This window comes from Ctenopharyngodon idella, chromosome 6 (assembly GCF_019924925.1).
Source record: "Ctenopharyngodon idella isolate HZGC_01 chromosome 6, HZGC01, whole genome shotgun sequence".
NCBI lineage: Eukaryota > Metazoa > Chordata > Actinopteri > Cypriniformes > Xenocyprididae > Ctenopharyngodon > Ctenopharyngodon idella.
Genome location: NC_067225.1, coordinates 21,969,937 through 21,987,485, shown reverse-complemented (window position 1 = coordinate 21,987,485; position 17,549 = coordinate 21,969,937). Strand labels below are relative to the sequence as shown.

The 17,549-nt window shown below is 34.7% G+C and overlaps 1 protein-coding gene across 1 annotated transcript; it reads left to right on the top strand.

Moving 5' to 3' along the window:
* The first annotated feature begins 7,411 nt into the window (after positions 1-7,411).
* Positions 7,412-16,682, top strand: rgs5a (regulator of G protein signaling 5a). Its single transcript, XM_051896979.1, has 5 exons — positions 7,412-7,565; positions 8,873-8,986; positions 10,314-10,375; positions 11,887-12,053; positions 14,788-16,682. Exons 1-5 carry the CDS (start codon positions 7,522-7,524, stop codon positions 14,947-14,949), a joined length of 549 nt encoding a protein of 182 aa, XP_051752939.1. The 5' UTR covers positions 7,412-7,521; the 3' UTR covers positions 14,950-16,682.
* Positions 16,683-17,549: the final 867 nt, after the last annotated feature.

Here is a 17,549-nt window from a genome sequence, read left to right as displayed (position 1 = left end):
CATGTCAAGTTTATGATGATGGAAGCTGCCATAAAGATCACAGCAAAGCTGTTTGGCTGGTTCGTGTGTAACATCACTTTAAGCCCTCTGTCTAAGCATGTTCCATTTTCCATCCTGGATACAAACCAGAACATGTTTTCAAAAGGTCCTGTTTGATTCTTTTTTGTAAGATTTTCCACTGATTTTCAGCTCTTCTCCAGCACTGATGTGGCTCACATACAGCTTTCCAGTGTAGAACCTGAAAGAGTCAGTCATTTGAGCCATGCAATATCCAACACCTGCCTCTGAAATGTTTTCGACACTGATGCTTTCCAGGTACAATCAGCGCTCGTGATCTCGGCTGGCCAAGTGCACTCAGTGCACTTGCACAGCATGACAGATGTGGCTTCATTACTTGGCCTTGTTCTGAGTATGAGCTTAAACCTTTGTGAGACTGAATAAAGGATGTGGACTGTTGCAAAATACCTACTAACCTAGTTTACATTTACTCTTTGTTACAGTCGTGATAATACTGTCATAGGTGTGAATTCACTAAACACTTACACCACTTTTGCATTTGAGCGTCATTCATATTTAGTTTAAAACATTGTCAGTCTTTTCACTGCAAACATGCTTTTTCTATGTAAATTAGGCTGAAACTTTGGGACCTTATTCATAATAGTGGGATGTTTGCATGCATTTTAGCAATAACTCATCAAATGATAATCAGATAACAATATAGCATTATAACCAGCATATATCTGCCACAATGAGAATATTTGCTGCTATCTCTTTATCGAAGAAGATTTAAACCAGACGTGATGGATTAGCTTCAATGTTAAGTTGTGGCATCTCTTTATCATATTGCATAGTTGTGGACATTGGCAGAAGAACATAATTTGCATCATTTTCATTGTCTAAACAGTGCTTGTCTAAACATTGCTTGTCTAAACATGTTTGGTTTAAGGTATCTGAACATGATACCCTGCAAGTTAAGTTCCATAATTCCATTGGCGAATTGGGTGTACATGTTTTGCGTTGCACATGTTTTTGTCTGTCTTGACATTACAAAAGTTGCAGTTTAGTTTCAATAAAAAATGGTTTCAAATGGTCTTTTTCACTGGGCAAAAATTTGATTCTTTAATAGGTTTAGTTCACTTTAAAATGAAAATTACCCCAAGCTTTACTCACCCTAGGTGTATATGACTTTCTTCTTTCTGATGAACACAATCTGAGTTATTTTAATAAATATTCTGACGCATCTAAGATTTATAATGGCAGTGAATGGGGCCAAAGAGTATAAAGGCCAAGAAAGTGCATCCATCCAAAGCAAAACGTACTCCACACGGCTCCGAGAGGGGTTAATAAAGGCCTACTGAAGCACAGCAATGTGTTTGTGTAAGAAAAATATCCATATTTAACAAGTTATAAAGTAAAATATCTAGCTTCCGCCAGACCCTCTCCGTATTCAACTTACGAAGCCTCTCGCCTTAAGCCTTCCGTATTCAACTTAAGAAAAAAGCTTAATTGACGCGTTGGTCCCGTTCACTGCTTAGATGCATCAGGATATTTATTAATATAACTCCGATTGTGTTCATCAGAAAGAAGAAAGTCATATACACCTAGGATGGCTTGAGGGTGAGTAAAGCTTGGGGTAATTTTCATTTTAAAGTGAACTAATCCTTTAATTCCACAGTTTGATTCCTCCTGATATGAACCCTTTAAGAATGAATTCAGTTACTGTACATTCTGGAGTGGTTCACCTTTCTTTGTTAATACTCAAGAATACTCAAAAATGGAGATTATGTAAGAGGGTTTGTGGATTATTAAAACAGTAGAGAAACTTGTTGTAACCATATTAAAAAGCCATTGAACACCAGTCCCTAGAACAATGATATGAAATAATCAGTTCCTTCCGCTGTGTGATTTTGAAGGAAATGACTTGCCAAAGCATTAGCTGTGAGTCTAAACAAACCGCTTGGTCTGAGACAAAAACCTTCGATTAGGTGATAATAGTGTAATTCCTGCTGGCACATCACAGAAAGCTTTGCTTGCTTTCCTGTCTGGCAAGCATATCTATTAGGTTAAAACTGTTTAATTTAGCTGAAAGCAAGAGCAATTGTTGTACACATGCCCAATCATTGGACATAAATGGTATCTGAACATGATACCCAGCAAGTTGAGATTTTGATATGAGCTTTGCACAGGGAGAGAGCCCGTATATGGAGTTTTGATCAGTACAATGATTACCCGAAAAAGACCCATTTTTATAGCAGACGTGTCAGAAATTCTGTACAACCAAAATAACTCCATGAAAGAGCATATAGTGACTCTATATACTCAATATGCTTATACTGTAGGCTACTAAATATATTACAAAGTAGTTTGCTTAAATTTACTGTAAATTAACATCTTTTTTAGTTTACATTAATTTGATATTTACATTGAACATGTTTAATGCAAGGCTGTCTTGTATAGAAGGAACTACATTTGGTTTTGTATATAGTACAAAAATTGTGTGTAGTCTGAATGAAATTCGAACGTACTACATTTGCCATGTTGTCACTGTCATGTGAGCTACAGCGTCAGTTGTGTCAGTTGTTATTCACAAATCCTCTTCTGTGGCCTCATGGGATAGTAAAGTGTCCACTGGAGGCACACTTCAGAATCTCTAAGGAAGTATTAGGTCATTGGGGTACTTTTAGCATATTGTTTCATGAGTACTGCAAATTCAGACATACTACTTGGCTCACTGTTTTTTGCCTACTATATAGTATGGAAGTAAACATTCAGACACAGAGCTTGATTCAGATTGATTTCTAATGTTTGCTGTCATCATCTATGACAACACTGTGGCTGTGTCCGAAAGCTTGAAAAATGCTGCCTTCGGAGGATGCTTTCCACGGTAGGAAGGCAAAAAAGCACGTCCAAATCCAATAGTTAGCTTCACTTCCTGTCTCCTGAGACACCTTCATCTGTTGAAGGCAACATAGATGTATCCTTCGGTGCCTTTGATATCCCACAATCCTATGCTTTCCATTCCATGACAGTTTAGCTAAAAAATAAAGATGGTGTCTGAAAGTTACGGTTGGTCAGCAGTTTGTTTGTTTTTTTGTCCATTGTTGCATCCGCAATTGAATACTATATAGTATACTATATAAGCCAAAAGAGTAGTATGTCCAAATACATAGTATTTGAAAAACAGTAGGCGAAAAGTACCCAGATGACCTACTGCTTCCGCCAAGATTCTGTAGTGTGAATTTGATGGACACTTTACTATCCCATGAGGCCATGGGAAAGGATTTATGAATGGCAGTGAAGTGATGCAACTGATGCTGGTAGGTCACATGATAGTAACAACATGGCGGATGTAGTACGTCCAAATTTCATTCATACTGCCCATATTCATACTACACAGAACATACTTTTTAACGGTCGTGAAGTAAATTCAAATTCAAATGTAGTGCCTACTCAGACAGTATGCGATTTCGGACCCACTTCCTGACGCATCACCTTTGATTCGAACACATTCTAATTGTTTTGTATGTTGTAATGGCATATTTACACTAGATTACTGTAATGCATTACTAGCTGGAGTATTACTAGATGTCCAGTATCCTCAATAAACAAGCTACAATTAGTCCAAAATGCAGCTGCTGGAGTTCTTACATGTCAAGAAAATATAATGAACATATAAATTTTATCACCTCGACATTGGTTACCTATTAAGTTCTGTATCAATTCTAAAGTATTGCTTCTGACCTATAAGGCCCTAAATCGTTTAGCTCCTGTGTATTTAACCAATCTTACAATCCATCATGCTCTTTAAGGTCACAAAACTCTGGGCTTCTGATTGGGATATCCACTAAAGTCCATTAAGGAAGGGAGAGCTTTCACATTTGGCTAGTAAACTCTGGAATAGACTTCCTGATAATGTTTGGGGCTCAGACTCACTTTCCCAGTTTAAATCTAAATTAATGATGCATCTCTTTTGCCAAGCATTCACATAATGCATCTCATATCCTTGTACTCCATTATATCAGATCATGTACATGATTATCTTTGGTTAATGTTATGAACAGCCACTATGCTAATTATTTTCCACTTGCTTTTCTGTTTTATCTCAGGATGCCCATCCCAAGGAAACTAGAGAGTACATCAGCTCCAGTTTGGATCCAGCCTTTTATGAAGGCTTCAGATGCCTCAACACCTGTAAAGAAATAACTCCAAACCCCTGCGAGGACTTCAGATGACACCAACTCAGAATCAACACAATGCAAAATTTTTCTATTTTTCCTAATCATTTGTTAACATGTATTCATTACTTCAACAAGCTCACTGTTTCTGCCTTAAATTAATACATCGTTTAAATTAATAGACTGTTAGCTAACTGCGTGATTTGTATATGTACATTTCTGAAATGACATAACTTGGACACAGTCATCTGTGATAACAGATCACTCTAAATTGTAATGTTGACATTTTCTATAAAGCGGTTTTGAAATGATATGTATTGTGAAAAGCGCTAAATAAATGTGAATTGGGAGATGCCTTAATAATATACAGGTAAGATTATAAAAATAATTTCAACTCAAATCAATATTTCATGTCCAAATATCTATTCACTTGATCAGATCGCCATGTAAATAGTGCAATAATGTAAAGTCAGCAACTGTACGTTTCTTTCACACATTCATTTTGCACGCTTTTTCAATGCATTTCACATTCCAAACTGCCATTTTTGTATACCCTGTATGTCCTGACGATCTTATTTGACTGCACAAGTGCTTGACAGAACAAAGAAAGTTTTGACAATGCCTGTAATAATATAATCCTATATATTATATAATTATGTAAGATCACAAGGTCTGCCCTGTCTTAAACATACAAATCGGTCGCCTACCATCTGTTCCATGTTTGCCCAATCAGTGAATATTGCCACCAGCCACATTTGCATTATTCAGCATAACATACTTGAATAATGACATTAAGTTCACACTAAATATATCTGGAGACAAAGAGAATAAGGTTAAACATTGCTGTAGCGTGATGCTCCTATTCTCACACTTTGTTTATATTTTATAAAAATAGATTGTGTGGGGATGCAGTATGCAGGCCATATGCTATCCAGATATTTTATTCATGACCCATTTATTGTAGCATGACACTTTGCTCTCATTTTTATGAAAAAAACTCCAAGTTGTTGGTAAATGCCATAAGTCAGGTGGTTATTTTGATAAGTGCTATTCAAGTGCCCTTCTGGTCAAACACAATTATGTAATTTGGAAAAACACTGACTTAAATGATGTTTGAAGCAGATGATTTATGCTAAGGATGGAGTTTATGAAAAACAACAAAACTAAAACACATAAATATTACATAAGTCATATTGTTGTAACAGCAGCTCATTTCACACCTCCATTATAAAAACAAAAATGCTCAAGCCGCCCTTGGGATTGATTTTGTTTTATCACCACCCTTATTTTTTTTACTGTGCAAAGAATGTTCTAGCAAAATCTGTGTAATTGAGAGTTTGTTTAGCTGTCTCCAGACAAGACAATACTGTGTCCAAATTTTCCATTATCATTCCTAAGAAAGAACACCAATATTTTTGTTATACTTTATACTTGGAATTGAGGAATGTTTGAATACACAAAAAGAATATGCATTTCTATTCTACTGATTTATTTCGATATATTTATAGTTAAAAGCAAATATTGCATTTAAGGAAAGAACTTCCAGCAGAAAGCAAATTTTGATAAATAATTTTAAAGCATAGTTTGTGGGGCTGGGTAATATCGATTTCTCGATTTTAATCGATTCTCATTTTTACGAACAGATATCGATTCTTAAATCGCAAGAATCGATTAGTCAAGTCTGTTTTCAGTTGATCCTGAAAACCTCCCATCCAATAAATCACAATAATCTTTGTGCTTTGTTACTTTTGATATGAAGCAAAGTCTCAGATTTCAAATGATGTCCATCTTATTATGAGATTCAAAAAATAAACAGCTACCGTTTTGGCGCTGTTTAATGTGGCGTGACAGATCGCTGTAGCACCTCAGTTAAAGAAGCGGCAGCACGGAGCGCATGTGAACATCGTCTCCTCTGCTTTAATACCAGTTACAGCGCAAAATAAACATGAATAAACATCTGAAGGTATGTTAAAAGATACTGTACAACTTACCGAAATCTGTATCATGTCTCGTGTAATAGCTCAATCAGTGTTTCAACCTCGGAAAGACGTCAATAAAACAGCTTGTAAACAATGTCACGTAACATCACATTTACCTCAGAAAAACTATATTCAGTGACCATAAACTTATTAGTCAGCTAGAAAAATAAACTCTAGAGAGCAGCATTCTGATAAATATATGCACCGTTACATATTCATTATAATTTTTAATGTTCTTCAATATTTAATGCATGTTTGAATAAATCAGTTATGACAGCCACGATTTAAATGTTTATAAAAAAAAAAAAAAACGAATTAGAGTAGAAATATGATTATGTAATTCTAAACTTTATTTATTTTAAAAAACATAATTTAGTGTAATTTAAGTGTTTGTATATAAATAAGTTAATTTTAACCTTCAATATTATAGTAATGTAGTACCAACTGACTACCATGTGTGGTTTACAGCATTAGTTTTCCTCTAGAAATTTTGCCATGTACTGTATCTGATATACCACATCCAAAATAATCAATATCGAATCAAATCAAAACCAAATCGGAATCTAATCGAAAGCATGTGAATAGAAATTGAATCGAATCATGAAAATTGTGTCAATACCCAGCCCTAATAGTTTGCCAATGTATTGTTTATGTACGCATATATTTGCAGATTATACTTTTATATACATTTTTATTATTATTTTATTGTGCTTTGTCATTTTTAATACATTACCCTCTTTTATATTTGTAAGGTACCTCCAGAAGTTACCATTCCAGTTCAAATTGTAACAGGTCAAATTTCTGTATTATGTTATTCTGTTTATGGTAATCTCAAAAATTGTGTTGGTTAGTAGATAGCTAGTAGTAGTACATAAGATAGTTAGTTTGACTCTCTTAGATGATGATTATAGTTTATGTTTTAAAACTAAAACCTAAAAAAACAATAAAATGTATTTGATACTACATATGTCAACTGTAATCACAATAAAAGTGGTTTAAAGTAAAATTAACTAAGAAATGTGTTGTATAAATTCAATTTACAAAACAGCTTTTTATGTTTTTATAGTAAAAACCAGTTCAAGTTTCTGTTGCTAGGCATAGATATAGATCTAAAGTGCTGTGTACTGATGTTTCAGAGCTTTGGCAAGTTTAAAATGTCCTTTCTTGTGTTGATTATCTCCAGAGCTCTCTCAGCTCCCATTGTAATTGCAAGCCAGGACTTGATTGGCTCTCGAGTTTTTGGCTTTGGGCCAGCAGACTTTTTCCATATAATAGAGGGGAGCAGAACGACAACTTCTAAAAGAGAGAGAGACAACAGCTAATGGTGGTGGACTAACACTGCAAACCTAAAGTGAACAGATCATAAAATGTGTAAAGGATTAGCTGCCCTGCCCCAGACATGTCTGGAAAGGTAAGATATTTTGCATCATGGATTAATTTAAAATTTACTCCATGTAAGATACATAAGTCAATTACTTTTAAATTGCCAGCCTCTTTTGGGATTCAGCGCTTGTGTATTTTGCAATGTCTGTGTATTCTGGAACAGCTGGTAATGCTAAAAATGTGGTAGTTGATTATTGCACATGGGAAGACTTTATTTGTTATTTGGGTTCAGAGTTGTTTTATGGTTAAAACTTTTTTTTAAGAACAGTAGAAACTTCATTTATTTTATCCCTATTTTAAATTTATAAATATCCATTATTTTCCACTTAGATACCTTTTGTTATAATAGTTTCATAGGTTTTTTTCTTTCTTTTTTTTTTGTCTCTGAAAACATCAGGCTTCCCAAAAGTTACCAAAGGCCAGAACACTCTCAACTTTGTTTAGTTCTCTGTTCATAACAAGATTTGGAGCAGTATTACTGAGAACAGATTTTAAGTTTAGCAATGAGGACATTTATTGTGACTGTTGAGCCATATTCTGATTTGTGCTATTGGCTCATTCATTGTGTAAACATATGTTTATCACTGTTCTTGGCTTTAGTCTTAAAGCTTGGCCTGAAGCCTGGAGTACTCCTGAGAAGTCTATTTGTACATCTGAAATACAGTTTTAAGGTGGCAACATGAGGTGGTTTATAATGTAGCATTACATAATTGGTCCATAAAATCGTAATTTTAATATCTGGACTTTGAAAGAAGAGAAATGTGTGCATTGACATCAGTATTTTTTGAGCAATAGATCTGTCTGTGGCAGAAAGATTCACGAAACCTCAACAAATCATCAAGTTTGCCTGACGTCACTGCATCTGCAGTCATCTGGGAGTAATATATTTGTTTTTGTCCCAAAACCACACAAAAGGATACTGCATCTGCTCTTAACTCCGGAACTGTGAAATAGTTCTGAATAGGTCTGAACTGAACACCTTGAACATATGGTGTTTTTATTGCGTGATCTGTCAAAATTACTGTACTGATTACAGCTGTACAGGTCAATGAATAATAAGCAGTGAAGAAAAGGTTTTTGTGGCTGATGTGCGATAATAAAGACTAAATAGACCCAATTATCATTCTCTCTGTACTTTGAGAGAAGAAAATGAATGTGTTAGGCTGATATTATATAATCTGTTGACAGGTATGTTTTACATTAGGAAGTGTCCTCAGTATTTGTTTTCAAATTCATTGCAGTACAAATCATACATTACATCATAGAATCGTTTATTAACGTATGTTAAAAGTGCTAATGGACATGCGTATGCGTTTGTGTTTGTGCTGTCTTCAGGGCTAAGGAGATCAAGACTAAATTGGGAACTCTGCTTCAGAAGCCAGAGAATTCCTTCGACCTTATTATCCCCTACCAAGAAAAGCCTGAGAAGAAACCAGAGAAGCTTCAGAAGTGAGTTCCTCTTGGCTTCCTCTGCCTCTCCTCATTTTTTTCCTCTTCCTCTCTCTTTCTTTCTTTTCCTTACTGATGAGGACTTCATATCTGCATGTGTCTCTTCACATGCCTCACACACTTATGTCTCTTTAAAATTAAGTCACCATTAACTCACATAAGCTTCATTTGTTAACATTAGTTAATGTATTAACTAACATGGACTAACCATGAGCAATAAATTTGTTACTGTATTTGTTAATATTTGTTACAGTAATAAAAATACAGCAGTTCATTGTTTGTTCATGTTAGTTCAGTGCATTAACTAATGTTAACAAATATAGCTCTTGATTTTAATAATGTATTAGTAAATGTTGAAATTAACAATTAACAAAGATTAATAAGTGCTGCAGAAGAGCAGTTCATTATTAGTTCATGTTAACTAATGTAGTTAACTAATGAACCTTATTGTGAAGTGTTACCAAAGCTGATCTGAACTTCCATACAGTATAAGTTCCATACAAAGTCCATACAGAACATTTTGAAAGCTCAGTTCATCTCCATTTTGCAGTATGTAGAAAAAGGGTGAACAGTAGTGAGCAAGTATGGGCGTCAGAAAGGCAAAATTGGGAAAGGCCATGTTAGTAAATCCTGTAATGGAAAACTGCAAAGAGTCTGTTTATAATGTAAATTGTGTCTAAATTGAGCATAAAAACATTTGCAGACCATTTCAGCTCCCTTTTACTTGCGTAATGCCTTATGCAAGTGTTGTTAGGGTTGTATTTTTTCAGGCAGAATAGATTAAAAATTCCAATCACAGGATAAGACATTGTGTAAAGAAAACACAGTTACCTCAGCAAAGAACTTGGATAAGACCTTTTAGACAAGAAGAGACGTGAAGATAAACTTAGAGCATTATCTTTTTTGATCATTAACTTTTGTGCTTAAACTTACTGTAACAATATGGCTGAATATGTTAACAATTAGTAAACATTAGTAATTAGTAAACATTGTTAAACACTGTTAATATGAACTAAAAATGTAATACTTTAAACTATAGTGAATAAACTGTATTAATGAATGAAATGTTCAAGGTGTCTGAATGAACTTTGGTTTGACTGTGTATATATATATATATATATATATATATATATATATATATATATATATATATATATATATATATATATATATATATATATATATATGTACACACACACACATATACATGCAATGCAAGACTGAGCCAAAGTGTTAATTTTGCTTTAAAACTACAGCCGAAACAGCTTGTTGTTCGAAAACAGCTTGTTGGGGCCACTAAGTGAAGAAATGTGCTTGTTTTGTTCAGACCCACACCTGAAGAAGCAGCCCAGTGGCGTGAGTCCCTTGATAAGGTCTTGTCCAACAACTGTAAGTATGATGTTTATCTTAATGGCCATTTGGTTGCATTTTACATCTTAAATGTTCTTTCAGGCATGGCCAATCATTGGACGGTTTAGTTTATCAGTTGAGTCTCTAAAAACACATTTTAAAACTTTGTTTATATCTGTCGGTTGAGAACCTCTAGAAATCTAGTTGCACTGATGCACTTGATTCGGTATGTGTAAACAGCTTGTCCTTGAACGGGCACATTAACCTTTATAAGCTACACATCTACAACCATAAAAAGTAGACTCTCGCTGTTGTTTCACAGACTTCTAGACTTCGTTTTTACATAGAGCTATAATTACTAGCCTAACTATAACACTATCCAACTTTTTGCATTGCTTTTTTATTAAATGTTTTTTCCAATTGAGGATGTCTCCATGATGGTTTTTTTTTTTTTTTTTCTTCAGATTTTGTTTTACTCTAGGGACATTTCTAGACATGCACACATCTAGTCCTTTTACCATCCTCACTAAAATTAAAGTTGCACTACATGACTTTGGCCTCTCTATCGCCATCTGTGAATGAAACAAAAATTCCACAGATGAATCTGATGCAAGATCGCAAGAAGAAAGTCTTATAAGATGTATATCCAAAACAATTCTGAGCAGCATATGTGCTGCAATAGAAGCCAGAACTTATTTTCTCATTTTACCGACATGCCATAAACACGCAAATACATAAATATGAAATATCCCACCAAATCAAACTTGACTCACCAAAGTGAATAATTTTTAAAGCATTTGCTTCTGTTGTGCAGCTTTTAAGTGTATTCCTTGTTAGCAGTACATTATCAAACTTCAATACACAACTTTGACTCTAACAACTTTTCTTTATTTATCATTGTAAAACTCGTTTTCTGACTCATTTTTGTTGGTTCTTTACAAAAAAACACAAGCAAACCTATAAATACATAAAGATGGCAAAAGGTCTTTTGCCTGCACAGAAGGACTGAATTATTTAATTATGCTGTTCCAAAGAGCTGGGAAAACAAATCTTTGTTATTCATCCAATTATTTGTTTCAAAGCCAGTTTGTTTTGTTTAATTGCAACAATTTGCCTTGGAAAAAATTGTTCATTTCATTTTAAGAGGGAATTGTTTGCAGATTAGCCAAATTATACCATATTGCAATTTTATATATTCGTCGATTCAAATATAAGAGCATATCTTTTTGTTGACGCTAAAACATTCTCACAAACAATTGCAAGTCTAAAAATAAATCTGCATTGAATAGAGAATAATTACATTGATTAATCCACCGAGCTGAATCAGGTGGCACTTGAATGCCACATGCTGTTATACAACATGAACCGGAGTGGGATTGCATTAAGGGCTGTGTGCCTTAGGCATGCACGCCGGTAATGTTTGGATAAGGATGTTAAGAGCCGTTGGGACAGGGGTCTCCGGTGGCAGCGTGTTGCCAACACATTAGTACAAAAAATACACACAGAGCTGTACTCACTCTAATAGCTTTTCCACATTTTTTATTCCATAGACGGCCTGGCCACCTTCAAGAGCTTCCTTAGATCTGAGTTCAGCGAGGAGAATATTGAGTTCTGGGAGGCTTGTGAGAACTTCAAGAAGACCAAGTCCCCCCTGAAAATGGCCACCAAAGCCAAGAAGATTTATGAGGACTTCATTCAGACTGGTGGGCCCAAAGAGGTTTGTTTGTTTGTTTTGTCACTGGTTTTTTTTGCTAATCACAGTTAAGATCAAAAAGCAAAGTGCTTCAGAGGTACAGTAGAAGGAAGCAGTCCCTGTTAATCATTTTCTGTGAAAATATGTTTCATATCAGTTGTTTAGATCACTAAATAAACGCTGAGGCCCATGTTCTCCCCACTGAACATCCCGGAGGAGCTATAAAAACAATTTGAAAGTAATTGAGTATCTGCAAGCTTTTTTTTGTTTGTTTGTTTGTTTGTTTTTTAAGGGAAATGAACTGATTAAAATAAAGTGACCTTCAGGACACTGAGAAAGGTTATTAGAGCTCAATATTACATAGGGCTGCAACTAGCAATTATTTTGATAATCGATTAATCTGTCGATTCTTTCTTTGATTAATAGATTAATTGTGGAAAATCCCAAAATTGGGCTAGCTATGGCTGTGATTGGGTGGGTTTTGAATAGCAATTGGGTTGGTTTTGTTACACAAACCTGCCAACCCTGCTTGAAGTTGATAATTTAATAATGTACAACGAAAATGATTTGGACATTTGCAGCCAAGGTTTCCTATTCATTCATGGTGTACGGGAAGTGTGGTCTGTAAGGTGTGGTCTCAAAGGTCTTTGTGGGTGAAAGACATCCATAGAGCTATTTCATTGCTATTGCTTCTTACAATGCATTTTCAAAATGCAAGCTTTACAAATGCTGCTGTGTTTTCTGAGGTTCAGTTTTGTACATTTAACTTAAATAGGTAGGTTTAGGAAAAGGTTTGGGGTTAGATTTAAGAAAAGAATAATCATTTTTTATGTAGGCCTATTTAATATGGTCACGGAATGAACCGACCAATACAATTTTAAATACATACAGATTGATAATTCGGTAAGACTTTACAATAAGGTTCATTAGTTAACATTAGTTAACTACATTAGTTAACATGAACTAATAATGAACTGCACTTATACAGCATTTATTAATCTTTGTTAATGTTAATTTCAACATTTACTAATACATTTTTAAAATCTTGTTAACGCACTGTGAACTAACATGAACAAACAATGAACTATATTTTCATTAACTTCGTTAACGAAGATTAGTAAATGTACTGCTCATGGTCAGTTCATGTTAGTTAATACATTAACTAATGTTTAACTAATGAACGTTATTGTAAAGTGCTACCGATAATTATTTTCCTAAACCTAACCCCAAACCTTTCCATAACTTATTAAACCTAACTCTAACATATTTTACTTTTCATTTTAAAAAACCAAAAGACCTGTCAGAATGCTGTTGCTAGACAACCAATAAAAGTCAACGGGTAAATTTTGCGTACCAGATGCACGTAAAAAATGACTTTTGCATATAAAGAGCTTACCAAATGAAAGCAGAACTCGTGCTATAGATACGCAGTGCCAACTCCCGCAACAGCTCACTCTATGTTCTCTGCTATTTTCCAATTGCGTTTGGTCCATAGAAATTTGTTATTCACTATTGTAAAGCAACGTCACTGGCAGAAGGTTTCCGCAGCGTGCAGATGCGACCAATCGATATTCAAATGAGATTTTTTTTGTAATTATTGATTACAATCAATTTTATCGATTAGTTGTTGCAGTCCTAATATTACCATTTTTATATAGGTACAGGTCCTTCAAGTCAGCATAAGCATTTTAAGCATATTGTTTTAACTATATGATTGTTGGTTACTTATATTTGGTATTTCAGCATCTCGAGCTGGATGTAAGCTCACGAAAATGGGGCTTTCCACTCGAGTTTAGCCAGCCCTGTTGAAAAATCCAACATAAACCAACATAAATTCAGTGCTGGTCCAAGCACAACTGAGCTGGTGTAGCTGATCCATCAGCACTTCTGCTTTCCATTTTGGAGTTCAGCAAGCCAGCATGTAAAACATACCTATTTATTTTTCAGCAGGAAGGTCATTTAATGGATAATTTTTCCAATAGCCAAAATGTTGTAGGTTTTAACCCCATGTCATATTTAAACCCATGCTGTCCTTGTAGTAAATATATGTACTATAAGTCTCTTTAGTTTAAAGGTTGAAAAAGCATAGTAAACAATCATGTTATTGAAAAATGGTTGTATCGGGATGTTTGCACAGCCATGTGCTGAGATTTAAAGTATCTGTTATGTAATAGCCATTAGATAACATACACATAACACATAAACTTTGATAAATGTTACAATATCCGTTTGTTTCTGAGTGACCTTAACGATTTTTAAAATCAATGAAATGCAAACAGTATCTCATTGCCAGCTTTTGCCAATTTTATCAGTGTTTTCTCATCAATATTTTTGTTACATAATTTTTTGTGCATTCAATATTCAATATTATGATTGTGCATATTACAATATAAAACAAAACTATTCAAATGCACATAAATATAAAACTATAGATGAGTAGGACTTTAATAAATAACACAAGTCAAAGACTTTTGAGCCATTTTTCTATACCTGATTATGTAAGGAAACTGGTAAGATCAGCATAGTGGTCAGAGATAAATAAAAAGAGCAGAAACCGCAGGGAATCAGTCCAATTGGCATTTTCGTTCTTCTTGCAATAGCTATTCTGGGAGGTTGACTGCTTCACAGCCCCCCTAGAGTTCTCAGACACTGCCAAAGTTGACATAATGTGTTCTTAATCATTATGTTTGTCCAATTTGCATCATCTTGTGACTGACTTTTATACACTTCTTCCTTATTACCAACATCATGCTTTTAGGTGAACATCGACCACTTCACCAAAGATGTGACTTTGAGGAACCTGGTGGATCTTTCTCCCGCCACCTTTGAGCTGGCTCAGAGCCGGATCTACACCCTGATGGAGAAAGACTCCTTCGGTCGGTTCCTGCGGTCTGAGCAGTATCAGGAACTCATCAAGTAAACTGACCTTCCCAGCTGCAGGGAGACTCTTTTTTTGGTCCCTTCCCCCTTCATGTCATAGAAAACACTTTAATACCCATTTTTTGGCACATTTTTAAAGCTTATTAAATGATACCACAGTTGCTTATTTGGTGAAAGTGGAAAACACCGGGCACAGTTGCAATGTCTCCCTGCAGCTGACTGAAACGGCCCATTGCTAACAAGAACATCTTAACATAAATTGTCAAATTAATGTGATTCCTGCCCAGTGCTCTGAATGTCAAAGTCAAGGACTTCAATAAAAGAAGTTAATGATCAGGGTTTAAGAGACAGTAAACATTGCTCCACATAAAAGTGTGATTTGTCATTAGCAAACATTTAATTTTTACAACTGCAAAATGCCGAGGATTTGAGGCGCCTCTTAAATTCTTGTATATATGTCCTATTAATTGGAGTCACACTATTTTCTGCCCCTGTAGACTAAATAAAGACTAAAACCCATCCCCGCTTGTAATTTATGGCTTTTCGGGTAAGTGCAGAAGTGGTTCATGTACTTATGATGAGGACGTTCTGACCTGAGCATCTAAGCACCAAGTTCATCAAGGGGAAGAGGCCGGGGAATGGGAACGGGAGAGCGTGGACTTTTTCTTGGAAATGTCTGTGTTAATATTAAAATGCCCAAATGGTAAACCACAGGAAAACATGAGGAAACAATTCACTTAGTATTGAAAGCTCCACAATATTTCAATGCTAAAAAAAAAAGTGTGACATGTTAAGATGCACTCCAGTCTCTGGGAACTTGTTGTTTGGGTTACCGCTATTGAAAGTTGCTAAGATGGGAATATCAAGTAGGAGGGAATCTCTATAAAGCACTGGGCACATTTTTTTTTTTTTTCTAAAGGCAATGTTTATTCCCATGCCACTTTAAAAGCAGAGCACATTTAGATTAAGTCATGGAAACCCAAAACATTGATGAGTGATTTTTTTCCTGACTTTCTACAGCAAACATTTATCACGGTAGCATAAATATATACATATTGTAAGACCTATAAACTATTATACTCTAAAAAGGAATGATTACTGCAAAATGTTATTGAAGTTAACATCTATTATTTGGTCTTAGCATGTGCAGCCAGTCATAATTTGTAAGAAGTATGCAAGTAATTGCAGTCTGAACGGCATATCAAACGTATGTAACCCACAAGTGTGATATTCAGTGTCCTTTTGCATGTTTTTTTTTTTTTTTTTTAATTATTATTTAAAGTGTGTTTCACACATACTTATACTCTTGCATGTTTCTTTATTATACTGTGTGTGTAGCTGTGTCACTAAATCTAATAACATTCATACATGAGTAGTGGTTGGTGCTTCCAGAAGTCCTTACTGATGCCCCACAAAGCAAATTTTTAGTTCACTGCAGGACAGGTTTAGTTTAATATGGCTTTCAATGACTGGGCATCACCAACATAAACTAAGAGAAATTAAATTAATTCTGCAAATTTTAAGAGCAGCAACAGCTCTTTTAGTAAGAATGCTTCTATAATTATTTTAAAATAATTATTCAATTTTTGGTTAATAAATTATAAACTTATATCATAATACGATTTTTTGGGGGGGTGGTTGGAATTGTCAAAATTGTCAGTAAGGACTACAGAGTACCTTGCTTATACAAGAAATCTGCATAAATACTATATGCATGTATGTTTGTAGTTGATCATATAAAATCCATAATCACATTAAAGTTCTGAAGATTTATTTATTTTTTCAGATGTACATATCAGCCATTTACAACAATTGATTTTAATTTATTTTCGGTATGATTAATTGTCTGATTGTTTGATATTCAAGGTAAAAAGTATCAAGATAAGAGTGTGTCCTTTCTTTTATTTATAAAAAAAAAAAATATGAGGCCTGAATTTGTTGTTTTCTTTATCATGCAAGACTAGTAATAACAAAAGTAATTCAGACACTTAAACGTTAAGCTTTGGTTTACCTCCTCTTGTTCTGAATCATCATGGAATTACTCAAAGTTGCTTAAAGGATTAGTTCACTTCTGAATGAAAATTTCCTGATAATTTACTCACCCCCATGTTATCCAAGATGTTCATGTCTTTCTTTCTTTCTTCAGTCGAAAAGAAATTAAGGTTTTTGAGGAAAAAATTCCAGGATTCTTCTCTATGTTGTGGACTTCAGTGGGGTTCACTGGGTGGAAGGTCCAAATAGCAGTTTCAGTGCAGCTTCAGAGCACTCTAGATGATCCAAGACGAGGAATAAGGGTCATTTTCTGAAAAAAATAAAAATTTGTATACTTTTTAACCACAAATGCTTGTCACGCATTACGTTGAAAGGTCACAGGTGACATAGGCATAAGTACCCCGTTAGGGCAAAAAACTTCATCTAATTTTCTCCTCCAACTTCAAAATCGTCCGATATCATTGTTTTACCTTTTTTTTTTTTTTTTTTTTTTTGAACATTTGAACATTCGTTTTGTAGACACTGGATCGGTACTTCCGCCTACGTCACGCATGACCATTACCCCATGAGTGCGGATTGCAGAGCTAGTGCAAGACCATCATTTGTAGTTAAAAAGCATATAATTTTTTTGGGTTTTTTTTACAAAAT

Excerpts from the sequence above, each read along its gene's own strand:
- rgs5a (XM_051896979.1), top strand. The coding sequence starts at position 7,522 with ATGTGTAAAGGATTAGCTGCCCTGCCCCAGACATGTCTGGAAAG. Across the intron at positions 7,566-8,872 it reads CCCCAGACATGTCTGGAAAG|GGCTAAGGAGATCAAGACTA; the intron begins GTAAGATATTTT and ends TGCTGTCTTCAG. Across the intron at positions 12,054-14,787 it reads AGACTGGTGGGCCCAAAGAG|GTGAACATCGACCACTTCAC; the intron begins GTTTGTTTGTTT and ends TCATGCTTTTAG.